Consider the following 13,051-nt stretch of genomic DNA (forward strand, 5'->3'; position numbering starts at 1 on the left):
AGCCAAAAAAGTTAGTGACTTATTTCCATTGGGTCCTTGTATTACCTTATTTATTATACTATAAAGGAGATAATGTCTTATTATTGTACTATAAATGAGATATACTAGGAATAAGCTAACACGTGTGTTAGCTAAAAATAAAAAAAAATAATTCTCCCTTTCTGTCGCTACATTCATTAGGTATCTTTTTGGTTCTCTTCTTGAACTGGTTCATGCTATGACTGGCTTTGACGTATGCAGGCAGTCTGTTCCATTCCTTTACTGCTGTTCAATAAAAGGTGTTTGAAGCCTGGCCATTGACTGTGGGTACTACAAAGTTGTGCTCAGGGCAGTTTAACAAAAATTATTAACCTGGGATGGCCCAACAAAGCCCAGTAGTATGACTTTTGTCCATCACTATTGTTCGGTTTATTGGGTTTTAAGCCTGTCGATTACACAATGGTCCTTTAGGCTGTAAATTAGTTTATTAAAGTTCCTTACACAAGTTAAGATTTTTACAGTTGTCTTATATAATAACGTGTAACTTACCTAGGATAACCCAGTAAAGTCATAATGACTTCCTTTGGGGGTCATGTATACCACCAATCAAATATACTTTAACCCCTACAACGGATTAAAGGAAACTCAGCGTATAAATACTTTACACACCTCATTGTATGAAACCTGTCTTTATATTTCTTTCCTAAGAGATGACCTACATCAGTGACCCCAGGAAACAGCACATGTAACATCCAGCGTAAGACATTCTCCACATACATCACTCCCAGCCTGAAAGTCGAGTCCTGCAACAGTGAATTAAGGAACATAATGTTCACGTTTAGCCGTGACAGTTACAGCAGAAGGTGTAATACACAGTACCTGGCATGGTCATCTCATGGCACGGTACCTGGCATGGTCATCTCATGGCACGGTACCTGGCATGGTCATCTCATGGCACGGTACCTGGCATGGTCATCTCATGGCACAGTACCTGGCATGGTCATCTCATGGCACAGTACCTGGCATGGTCATCTCATGGCACAGTACCTGGCATGGTCATCTCATGGCACAGTACCTGGCATGGTCATCTCATGGCACAGTACCTGGCATGGTCATCTCATGGCACAGTACCTGGCATGGTCATCTCATGGCACAGTACCTGGCATGGTCATCTCATGGCACAGTACCTGGCATGGTCATCTCATGGCACAGTACCTGGCATGGTCATCTCATGGCACAGTACCTGGCATGGTCATCTCATGACACAGTACCTGGCATGGTCATCTCATGGCACAGTACCTGGCATGGTCATCTCATGGCACAGTACCTGGCATGGTCATCTCATGGCACAGTACCTGGCATGGTCATCTCATGGCACAGTACCTGGCATGGTCATCTCATGGCACAGTACCTGGCATGGTCATCTCATGGCACAGTACCTGGCATGGTCATCTCATGGCACAGTACCTGGCATGGTCATCTCATGGCACAGTACCTGGCATGGTCATCTCATGGCACAGTACCTGGCATGGTCATCTCATGGCACAGTACCTGGCATGGTCATCTCATGGCACAGTACCTGGCATGGTCATCTCATGGCACAGTACCTGGCATGGTCATCTCATGGCATAGGATGAAGCTAGTTTGTTAGTGAAAGAGGACGACCAACAGAGTTAGTTTAATATCTTATTATGCACCCCATACCCATCATGTATGGGCTGTAGTCAAAAGATTACATAGGTAGATAATGGCTCCAGGGACTGTGCCGCAAAGTATAATCAGAAGCCGTGATAGTTATAACATAAACATTATTCACTATAACTGATTCTCGAAATCGAAAAAATACGATTGCAAACCAATCACAGAATGGGTGAGTCTTGAACCCATGTTTATATTTTCCCAGCAGGACGATGACCATCAAATATACCCCAGTCCAGCAGGGAGATATATTGACACCCACGACAGTGGAAAATCCATTTGAACTTCAACACCGGCCGGAGAACAACCATGGCACCAGAATACCCTCAAGAGATCCAAGTCTGGATAAGGACCCTCTGCTTATATATTTCTACAAGATGGACTTTGGTCGTGCCCAGGTTTGTTGAAAACCATATGTTTGCTATTTATGTTTAATTAAAGCCTATCGACTGCACGTGGGGTCATTAAGGTGCTGAGTTTATTGGGTTTGAAAGCCTATTCAGAATAATGACCCAAAAAAGTCAGTGTGATTTATTTTCACTGGGTGTATTTCTTAAAAACACAGACCTGAATAATGCTACAATACCTAAAATATGGATTAAATTAAACTCTTAATGTGTATACATTGTATATTTCAATATATATATATATATATATATATATATATATATATATATATATATATATATATATATATATATATATATATATATATATATATATATATATATATATATATATATATATATATATATATATATATATATATATATATATATATATATATATATATATATATACATGTATATATATTGTATATATATCTCAATGCATATATATTGTATATCTCAGTACATATACATATAGAGATATACATTTCTCAGTGTATTTGCAGATACATTTCTCTATATAAATTGAGACATACATATATCAATGTATATACAAAGAGGTATACAAAGGTCATATCCTGGAGCTCTGGCTGACGTGATCTAGACAACACCCGCTGGCAGTAATAGTTAAGCTGATCCATAACTCAGCAGGGTTGTATGAGTTTTTTTTTTTTTTTAAGTTTGTGCGTATAGTAGGATCTTTGTGGTATCCAGTTGTTATTGGTTAAATTGACTCACTCGAATTACGTGTCCTTTGCAGCTGTATGTGTATGGATTAGCCTGGCTGGCTGCTGTGATCTCTGCTCCTGTGTACGTGGACTCAATCTTCCTCATCATGACCCTGCCTCACAGGTGAGTCTCCTTGATGAGTCTTGTCATGATATAGGTGAGTCATCTTGATGAGACTCCCTTATTATGACCCTCAGGTGAGTCTACTTGATGAGTTCCTTATCATGACTCTCACAGGTGAGTCTGCTTGATGAGTTCCTTATCATGACCCTCACAGGTGAGTCATCTTGATGAGTTCCTTATCATGACCCTCACAGGTGAGTCTGCTTGATGAGTTCCTTATCATGACTCACAGGTGAGTCTGCTTGATGAGTTCCTTATCATGACTCTCACAGGTGAGTCATCTTGATGAGTTCCTTATCATGACTCTCACAGGTGAGTCATCTTGATGAGTTCCTTATCATGACCCTCACAGGTGAGTCATCTTGATGAGTTCCTTATCATGACTCTCACAGGTGAGTCATCTTGATGAGTTCCTTATCATGACTCTCACAGGTGAGTCATCTTGATGAGTTCCTTATCATGACTCTCACAGGTGAGTCATCTTGATGAGTTCCTTATCATGACTCTCACAGGTGAGTCATCTTGATGAGTTCCTTATCATGACCCTCACAGGTGAGTCATCTTGATGAGTTCCTTATCATGACTCTCACAGGTGAGTCATCTTGATGAGTTCCTTATCATGACTCTCACAGGTGAGTCATCTTGATGAGTTCCTTATCATGACTCTCACAGGTGAGTCATCTTGATGAGTTCCTTATCATGACTCTCACAGGTGAGTGCTTGATGAGTTCCTTATCATGACCCTCACAGGTGAGTCATCTTGATGAGTTCCTTATCACGACTCACAGGTGAGTCATCTTGATGAGTTCCTTATCATGACTCACAGGTGAGTCTGCTTGATGAGTTCCTTATCATGACTCTCACAGGTGAGTCATCTTGATGAGTTCCTTATCATGACTCTCACAGGTGAGTCATCTTGATGAGTTCCTTATCATGACTCTCACAGGTGAGTCATCTTGATGAGTTCCTTATCATGACTCTCACAGGTGAGTCATCTTGATGAGTTCCTTATCATGACTCTCACAGGTGAGTCATCTTGATGAGTTCCTTATCATGACTCTCACAGGTGAGTCTGCTTGATGAGTTCCTTATCATGACTCTCACAGGTGAGTCTGCTTGATGAGTTCCTTATCATGACTCTCACAGGTGAGTCTGCTTGATGAGTTCCTTATCATGACTCTCACAGGTGAGTCTGCTTGATGAGTTCCTTATCATGACTCACAGGTGAGTCTGCTTGATGAGTTCCTTATCATGACTCTCACAGGTGAGTCTGCTTGATGAGTTCCTTATCATGACTCTCACAGGTGAGTCTGCTTGATGAGTTCCTTATCATGACTCACAGGTGAGTCTGCTTGATGAGTTCCTTATCATGACCCTCACAGGTGAGTCTGCTTGATGAGTTCCTTATCATGACCCTCACAGGTGAGTCATCTTGATGAGTTCCTTATCATGACTCTCACAGGTGAGTCATCTTGATGAGTTCCTTATCATGACTCTCACAGGTGAGTCATCTTGATGAGTTCCTTATCATGACCCTCACAGGTGAGTCATCTTGATGAGTTCCTTATCATGACTCTCACAGGTGAGTCTGCTTGATGAGTTCCTTATCATGACTCTCACAGGTGAGTCATCATGATGAGTTCCTTATCATGACTCACAGGTGAGTCATCATGATGAGTTCCTTATCATGACTCTCACAGGTGAGTCATCTTGATGAGTTCCTTATCATGACTCTCACAGGTGAGTCATCATGATGAGTTCCTTATCATGACTCACAGGTGAGTCATCTTGATGAGTTCCTTATCATGACTCTCACAGGTGAGTCATCATGATGAGTTCCTTATCATGACTCTCACAGGTGAGTCATCTTGATGAGTTCCTTATCATGACTCTCACAGGTGAGTCTGCTTGATGAGTTCCTTATCATGACTCTCACAGGTGAGTCATCTTGATGAGTTCCTTATCATGACTCTCACAGGTGAGTCATCTTGATGAGTTCCTTATCATGACTCTCACAGGTGAGTCATCATGATGAGTTCCTTATCATGACTCTCACAGGTGAGTCATCATGATGAGTTCCTTATCATGACTCTCACAGGTGAGTCTGCTTGATGAGTTCCTTATCATGACTCTCACAGGTGAGTCATCTTGATGAGTTCCTTATCATGACTCTCACAGGTGAGTCTGCTTGATGAGTTCCTTATCATGACTCTCACAGGTGAGTCTGCTTGATGAGTTCCTTATCATGACTCTCACAGGTGAGTCTGCTTGATGAGTTCCTTATCATGACTCTCACAGGTGAGTCTGCTTGATGAGTTCCTTATCATGACTCTCACAGGTGAGTCTGCTTGATGAGTTCCTTATCATGACTCTCACAGGTGAGTCATCTTGATGAGTTCCTTATCATGACTCTCACAGGTGAGTCATCTTGATGAGTTCCTTATCATGACCCTCACAGGTGAGTCATCATGATGAGTTCCTTATCATGACTCACAGGTGAGTCATCATGATGAGTTCCTTATCATGACTCACAGGTGAGTCATCATGATGAGTTCCTTATCATGACTCTCACAGGTGAGTCATCATGATGAGTTCCTTATCATGACCCTCACAGGTGAGTCATCATGATGAGTTCCTTATCATGACTCACAGGTGAGTCATCATGATGAGTTCCTTATCATGACTCTCACAGGTGAGTCATCTTGATGAGTTCCTTATCATGACTCACAGGTGAGTCATCATGATGAGTTCCTTATCATGACTCACAGGTGAGTCATCTTGATGAGTTCCTTATCATGACTCTCACAGGTGAGTCATCTTGATGAGTTCCTTATCATGACTCACAGGTGAGTCATCATGATGAGTTCCTTATCATGACTCTCACAGGTGAGTCATCTTGATGAGTTCCTTATCATGACTCTCACAGGTGAGTCATCTTGATGAGTTCCTTATCATGACCCTCACAGGTGAGTCATCTTGATGAGTTCCTTATCATGACCCTCACAGGTGAGTCATCTTGATGAGTTCCTTATCATGACCCTCACAGGTGAGTCATCTTGATGAGTTCCTTATCATGACTCACAGGTGAGTCATCATGATGAGTTCCTTATCATGACTCTCACAGGTGAGTCATCTTGATGAGTTCCTTATCATGACCCTCACAGGTGAGTCATCATGATGAGTTCCTTATCATGACTCTCACAGGTGAGTCATCTTGATGAATTCCTTATCATGACTCACAGGTGAGTCATCTTGATGAGTTCCTTATCATGACTCACAGGTGAGTCTGCTTGATGAGTTCCTTATCATGACCCTCACAGGTGAGTCATCTTGATGAGTTCCTTATCATGACTCTCACAGGTGAGTCATCTTGATGAGTTCCTTATCATGACTCTCACAGGTGAGTCTGCTTGATGAGTTCCTTATCATGACCCTCACAGGTGAGTCATCTTGATGAGTTCCTTATCATGACTCTCACAGGTGAGTCTGCTTGAAGAGTTCCTTATCATGACTCTCACAGGTGAGTCATCTTGATGAGTTCCTTATCATGACTCTCACAGGTGAGTCATCTTGATGAGTTCCTTATCATGACTCTCACAGGTGAGTCATCTTGATGAGTTCCTTATCATGACTCTCACAGGTGAGTCATCTTGATGAGTTCCTTATCATGACTCTCACAGGTGAGTCATCTTGATGAGTTCCTTATCATGACTCTCACAGGTGAGTCATCTTGATGAGTTCCTTATCATGACTCTCACAGGTGAGTCATCTTGATGAGTTCCTTATCATGACTCTCACAGGTGAGTCATCATGATGAGTTCCTTATCATGACTCTCACAGGTGAGTCATCTTGATGAGTTCCTTATCATGACTCTCACAGGTGAGTCATCTTGATGAGTTCCTTATCATGACTCTCACAGGTGAGTCATCTTGATGAGTTCCTTATCATGACTCTCACAGGTGAGTCATCATGATGAGTTCCTTATCATGACCCTCACAGGTGAGTCATCTTGATGAGTTCCTTATCATGACCCTCACAGGTGAGTCTGCTTGATGAGTTCCTTATCATGACCCTCTCAGGTGAGTCTGCTTGATGAGTTCCTTATCATGACTCTCACAGGTGAGTCTGCTTGATGAGTTCCTTATCATGACTCTCACAGGTGAGTCATCTTGATGAGTTCCTTATCATGACTCTCACAGGTGAGTCATCTTGATGAGTTCCTTATCATGACTCACAGGTGAGTCATCTTGATGAGTTCCTTATCATGACCCTCACAGGTGAGTCATCTTGATGAGTTCCTTATCATGACCCTCACAGGTGAGTCATCATGATGAGTTCCTTATCATGACTCTCACAGGTGAGTCATCTTGATGAGTTCCTTATCATGACTCTCACAGGTGAGTCTGCTTGATGAGTTCCTTATCATGACCCTCACAGGTGAGTCATCTTGATGAGTTCCTTATCATGACTCTCACAGGTGAGTCTGCTTGAAGAGTTCCTTATCATGACTCTCACAGGTGAGTGATCTTGATGAGTTCCTTATCATGACTCTCACAGGTGAGTCATCTTGATGAGTTCCTTATCATGACTCTCACAGGTGAGTCATCTTGATGAGTTCCTTATCATGACTCACAGGTGAGTCATCTTGATGAGTTCCTTATCATGACCCTCACAGGTGAGTCATCTTGATGAGTTCCTTATCATGACTCACACAGGTGAGTCATCATGATGAGTTCCTTATCATGACTCTCACAGGTGAGTCATCATGATGAGTTCCTTATCATGACTCTCACAGGTGAGTCATCTTGATGAGTTCCTTATCATGACTCTCACAGGTGAGTCATCATGATGAGTTCCTTATCATGACTCTCACAGGTGAGTCATCATGATGAGTTCCTTATCATGACTCTCACAGGTGAGTCATCTTGATGAGTTCCTTATCATGACTCTCACAGGTGAGTCATCATGATGAGTTCCTTATCATGACTCTCACAGGTGAGTCATCTTGATGAGTTCCTTATCATGACTCTCACAGGTGAGTCATCTTGATGAGTTCCTTATCATGACTCTCACAGGTGAGTCTGCTTGATGAGTTCCTTATCATGACTCTCACAGGTGAGTCATCTTGATGAGTTCCTTATCATGACTCTCACAGGTGAGTCATCTTGATGAGTTCCTTATCATGACTCTCACAGGTGAGTCATCTTGATGAGTTCCTTATCATGACTCTCACAGGTGAGTCATCTTGATGAGTTCCTTATCATGACTCACAGGTGAGTCATCTTGATGAGTTCCTTATCATGACTCACAGGTGAGTCATCTTGATGAGTTCCTTATCATGACTCACAGGTGAGTCATCTTGATGAGTTCCTTATCATGACTCACAGGTGAGTCATCTTGATGAGTTCCTTATCATGACTCACAGGTGAGTCATCTTGATGAGTTCCTTATCATGACTCACAGGTGAGTCATCTTGATGAGTTCCTTATCATGACTCTCACAGGTGAGTCATCTTGATGAGTTCCTTATCATGACTCACAGGTGAGTCATCTTGATGAGTTCCTTATCATGACTCTCACAGGTGAGTCATCTTGATGAGTTCCTTATCATGACTCACAGGTGAGTCATCTTGATGAGTTCCTTATCATGACTCACAGGTGAGTCATCTTGATGAGTTCCTTATCATGACTCTCACAGGAGAGTCATCTTGATGAGTTCCTTATCATGACTCTCACAGGTGAGTCTGCTTGATGAGTTCCTTATCATGACTCTCACAGGTGAGTCATCTTGATGAGTTCCTTATCATGACTCTCACAGGTGAGTCATCTTGATGAGTTCCTTATCATGACTCTCACAGGTGAGTCATCTTGATGAGTTCCTTATCATGACTCACAGGTGAGTCATCTTGATGAGTTCCTTATCATGACTCACAGGTGAGTCATCTTGATGAGTTCCTTATCATGACTCACAGGTGAGTCATCTTGATGAGTTCCTTATCATGACTCACAGGTGAGTCATCTTGATGAGTTCCTTATCATGACTCACAGGTGAGTCATCTTGATGAGTTCCTTATCATGACTCACAGGTGAGTCATCTTGATGAGTTCCTTATCATGACTCTCACAGGTGAGTCATCTTGATGAGTTCCTTATCATGACTCACAGGTGAGTCATCTTGATGAGTTCCTTATCATGACTCTCACAGGTGAGTCATCTTGATGAGTTCCTTATCATGACTCACAGGTGAGTCATCTTGATGAGTTCCTTATCATGACTCACAGGTGAGTCATCTTGATGAGTTCCTTATCATGACTCACAGGTGAGTCATCATGATGAGTTCCTTATCATGACTCACAGGTGAGTCATCTTGATGAGTTTCTTATCATGACTCACAGGTGAGTCATCTTGATGAGTTCCTTATCATGACTCACAGGTGAGTCATCTTGATGAGTTCCTTATCATGACTCACAGGTGAGTCATCTTGATGAGTTCCTTATCATGACTCACAGGTGAGTCATCTTGATGAGTTCCTTATCATGACTCACAGGTGAGTCATCATGATGAGTTCCTTATCATGACTCACAGGTGAGTCATCATGATGAGTTCCTTATCATGACTCACAGGTGAGTCATCTTGATGAGTTCCTTATCATGACTCACAGGTGAGTCATCATGATGAGTTCCTTATCATGACTCACAGGTGAGTCATCTTGATGAGTTCCTTATCATGACTCACAGGTGAGTCATCATGATGAGTTCCTTATCATGACTCACAGGTGAGTCATCATGATGAGTTCCTTATCATGACTCACAGGTGAGTCATCATGATGAGTTCCTTATCATGACTCACAGGTGAGTCATCTTGATGAGTTCCTTATCATGACTCACAGGTGAGTCATCATTATGAGTTCCTTATCATGACTCACAGGTGAGTCATCTTGATGAGTTCCTTATCATGACTCATAGGTGAGTCATCATGATGAGTTCCTTATCATGACTCACAGGTGAGTCATCATGATGAGTTCCTTATCATGACTCACAGGTGAGTCATCATGATGAGTTCCTTATCATGACTCACAGGTGAGTCATCTTGATGAGTTCCTTATCATGACTCACAGGTGAGTCATCATGATGAGTTCCTTATCATGACTCTCACAGCTACGGTCTGTACATCTTGTACATGTAATGAATAAAGATATTATTATTATTATTATTATTATTATTATTATTATTATTATTATTATTATTATTATTATTATTATTACTGTTTCAGATACTATTACTACAACTTCCTATTTGAAGAGAAAGAAAAGTTAATTTATTCTTACTATTGAAGTAATAATTTTGGCACTAGATTACATTGGTTGTTGTCAGGTGTGTGGTGCCTTCATGTGATGATAACAGTACCCAGTATAACCAGACCTTCGTAGAGTGGGCCATCCCAGAGGGCGACCAGTGCCACGTCAGGATACTGGAGAATATCACTGACCAATGTCATCCTGATACATTTTCCAACTTGACTACATCCTGCTCAGAGTGGGTCTACGACACCTCACTCTTCTCCGCCACTACTGTTACTGAGGTTACTAACTGCATTTACGCACACTACCTACACATAATTACAATTTTCATACATGGTGTGTGTGTGTGTGTGTATATATATACACACACACACACACACACACACACACATATATATATATATATATATATATATATATATATATATATATATGTGTGTGTGTGTGTGTGTATGTGTGTACTCACCTAGTTGAGGTTGCGGGGGTCGAGTCCGAGCTCCTGGCCCCGCCTCTTCACTGATCGCTACTAGGTCACTCTCCCTGAACCGTGAGCTTTATCATACCTCTGCTTAAAGCTATGTATGGATCCTGCCTTCACTACATCGCTTCCCAAACTATTCCACTTACTGACTACTCTGTGGCTGAAGAAATACTTCCTAACATCCCTGTGATTCATCTGTGTCTTCAGCTTCCAACTGTGTCCCCTTGTTACTGTGTCCAATCTCTGGAACATCCTGTCTTTGTCCACTTTGTCAATTCCTCTCAGTATTTTGTATGTCGTTATCATGTCCCCCCTATCTCTCCTGTCCTCCAGTGTCGTCAGGTTGATTTCCCTTAACCTCTCCTCGTAGGACATACCTCTTAGCTCTGGGACTAGTCTTGTTGCAAACCTTTGCACTTTCTCTAGTTTCTTTACGTGCTTGGCTAGGTGTGGGTTCCAAACTGGTGCCGCATACTCCAATATGGGCCTAACGTACACGGTGTACAGGGTCCTGAACGATTCCTTATTAAGATGTCGGAATGCTATTCTGAGGTTTGCTAGGCGCCCATATGCTGCAGCAGTTATTTGGTTGATGTGCGCTTCAGGAGATGTGCCTGGTGTTATACTCACCCCAAGATCTTTTTCCTTGAGTGAGGTTTGTAGTCTCTGGCCCCCTAGACTGTACTCCGTCTGCGGTCTTCTTTGCCCTTCCCCAATCTTCATGACTTTGCACTTGGTGGGATTGAACTCCAGGAGCCAATTGCTGGACCAGGTCTGCAGCCTGTCCAGATCCCTTTGTAGTTCTGCCTGGTCTTCGATCGAGTGAATTCTTCTCATCAACTTCACGTCATCTGCAAACAGGGACACCTCAGAGTCTATTCCTTCCGTCATGACGTTCACAAATACCAGAAACAGCACTGGTCCTAGGACTGACCCCTGTGGGACCCCGCTGGTCATAGGTGCCCACCCTGACACCTTGCCACATACCATGACTCGCTGCTGTCTTCCTGACAAGTATTCCCTGATCCATTGTAGTGCCTTCCCTGTTATCCCTGCTTGGTCCTCCAGTTTTTGCACCAATCTCTTGTGTGGAACTGTGTCAAACGCCTTCTTGCAGTCCAAGAATATGCAATCCACCCACCTCTCTCTCTCTTGTCACCATGTCATAGAACTCCAGTAGGTTTGTGACACAGGATTTCCCGTCCCTGAAACCATGTTGGCTGCTGTTGATGAGATCATTCCTTTCTAGGTGTTCCACCACTCTTCTGATAATTTTCTCCATGATTTTGCATACTATACATGTCAGTGACACTGGTCTGTAGTTTAATGCTTCATATCTGTTTCCTTTTTTAAAGATTGGGACTACATTTGCTGTCTTCCATGCCTCAGGCAATCTCCCTGTTTCGATAGATGTATTGAATATTGTTGTTAGGGGTACACATAGCGCCTCTGCTCCCTCTCTCAATACCCATGGGGAGATGTTATCTGGCCCCATTGCCTTTGAGGTATCTAGCTCACTCAGAAGCCTCTTCACTTCTTCCTCGGTTGTGTGCACTGTGTCCAGCACATGGTGGTGTGCCCCACCTCTCCGTCTTTCTGGAGCCCCTTCTGTCTCCTCTGTGAACACTTCTTTGAATCTCTTGTTGAGTTCCTCACATACCTGGAGTTTACCTGGAGAGAGTTTCGGGGGTCAACGCCCCCGCGGCCCGGTCTGTGACCAGGCCTCCTGGTGGATCAGCGCCTGATCAACCAGGCTGTTGCTGCTGGCTGCACGCAAACCAACGTACGAGCCACAGCCCGGCTGATCAGGAACTGACTTTAGGTGCTTGTCCAGTGCCAGCTTGAAGACTGCCAGGGGTCTGTTGGTAATCCCCCTTATGTGTGCTGGGAGGCAGTTGAACAGTCTCAGGCCCCTGACACTTATTGTATGGTCTCATAACGTGCTAGTGACACCCCTGCTTTTCATTGGGGGAATGGTGCATCGTCTGCCAAGTCTTTTGCTTTCGTAGTGAGTCATTTCTTGTTGTCTCTCCTCCTCCTTGTGTGTGTGTGTGTGTGTGTGCATGTGTGTGTGTGTGTGTGTGAGTGTGTGTACTCACCTAATTGTGGTTGCAGGGGTCGAGACTCAGCTCCTGGCCCTGCCTCTTCTCTGACCACTACTGGGTCCTCCCTCTCCCTGCTCCATGAGCTTTATCATACCTCGTTTTAAAACTATGTATGGTTCCTGCCTCCACTACATCACCTACCAGACTATTCCACTTCCTAACTACTCTATGACTGAAGAAATACTTCCTAACATCCCTGTGACTCATCTGAGTCTTCAACTTCTAATTGTGACCCCTTGTTTCTGTGT

General features: G+C 43.0%; 1 protein-coding gene across 1 annotated transcript in view; it reads left to right on the top strand.

The window, feature by feature from the left end:
* Window positions 1–1,859: 1,859 nt before the first annotated feature.
* The window catches only part of LOC128702166 (organic cation transporter protein), a 44,853-nt gene continuing 33,661 nt past the window's right edge, over window positions 1,860–13,051 (top strand). Inside the window, exons 1-3 of the mRNA XM_070081149.1 lie at window positions 1,860–2,075; window positions 2,827–2,918; window positions 10,291–10,498. Of these exons, the coding sequence (XP_069937250.1) occupies window positions 1,890–2,075; window positions 2,827–2,918; window positions 10,291–10,498 (486 nt within the window). The 5' untranslated portion in view covers window positions 1,860–1,889. The remainder of the gene's footprint in view (window positions 2,076–2,826; window positions 2,919–10,290; window positions 10,499–13,051) is intronic.

This window comes from Cherax quadricarinatus, unplaced genomic scaffold (genome assembly GCF_038502225.1).
Source record: "Cherax quadricarinatus isolate ZL_2023a unplaced genomic scaffold, ASM3850222v1 Contig1847, whole genome shotgun sequence".
NCBI lineage: Eukaryota > Metazoa > Arthropoda > Malacostraca > Decapoda > Parastacidae > Cherax > Cherax quadricarinatus.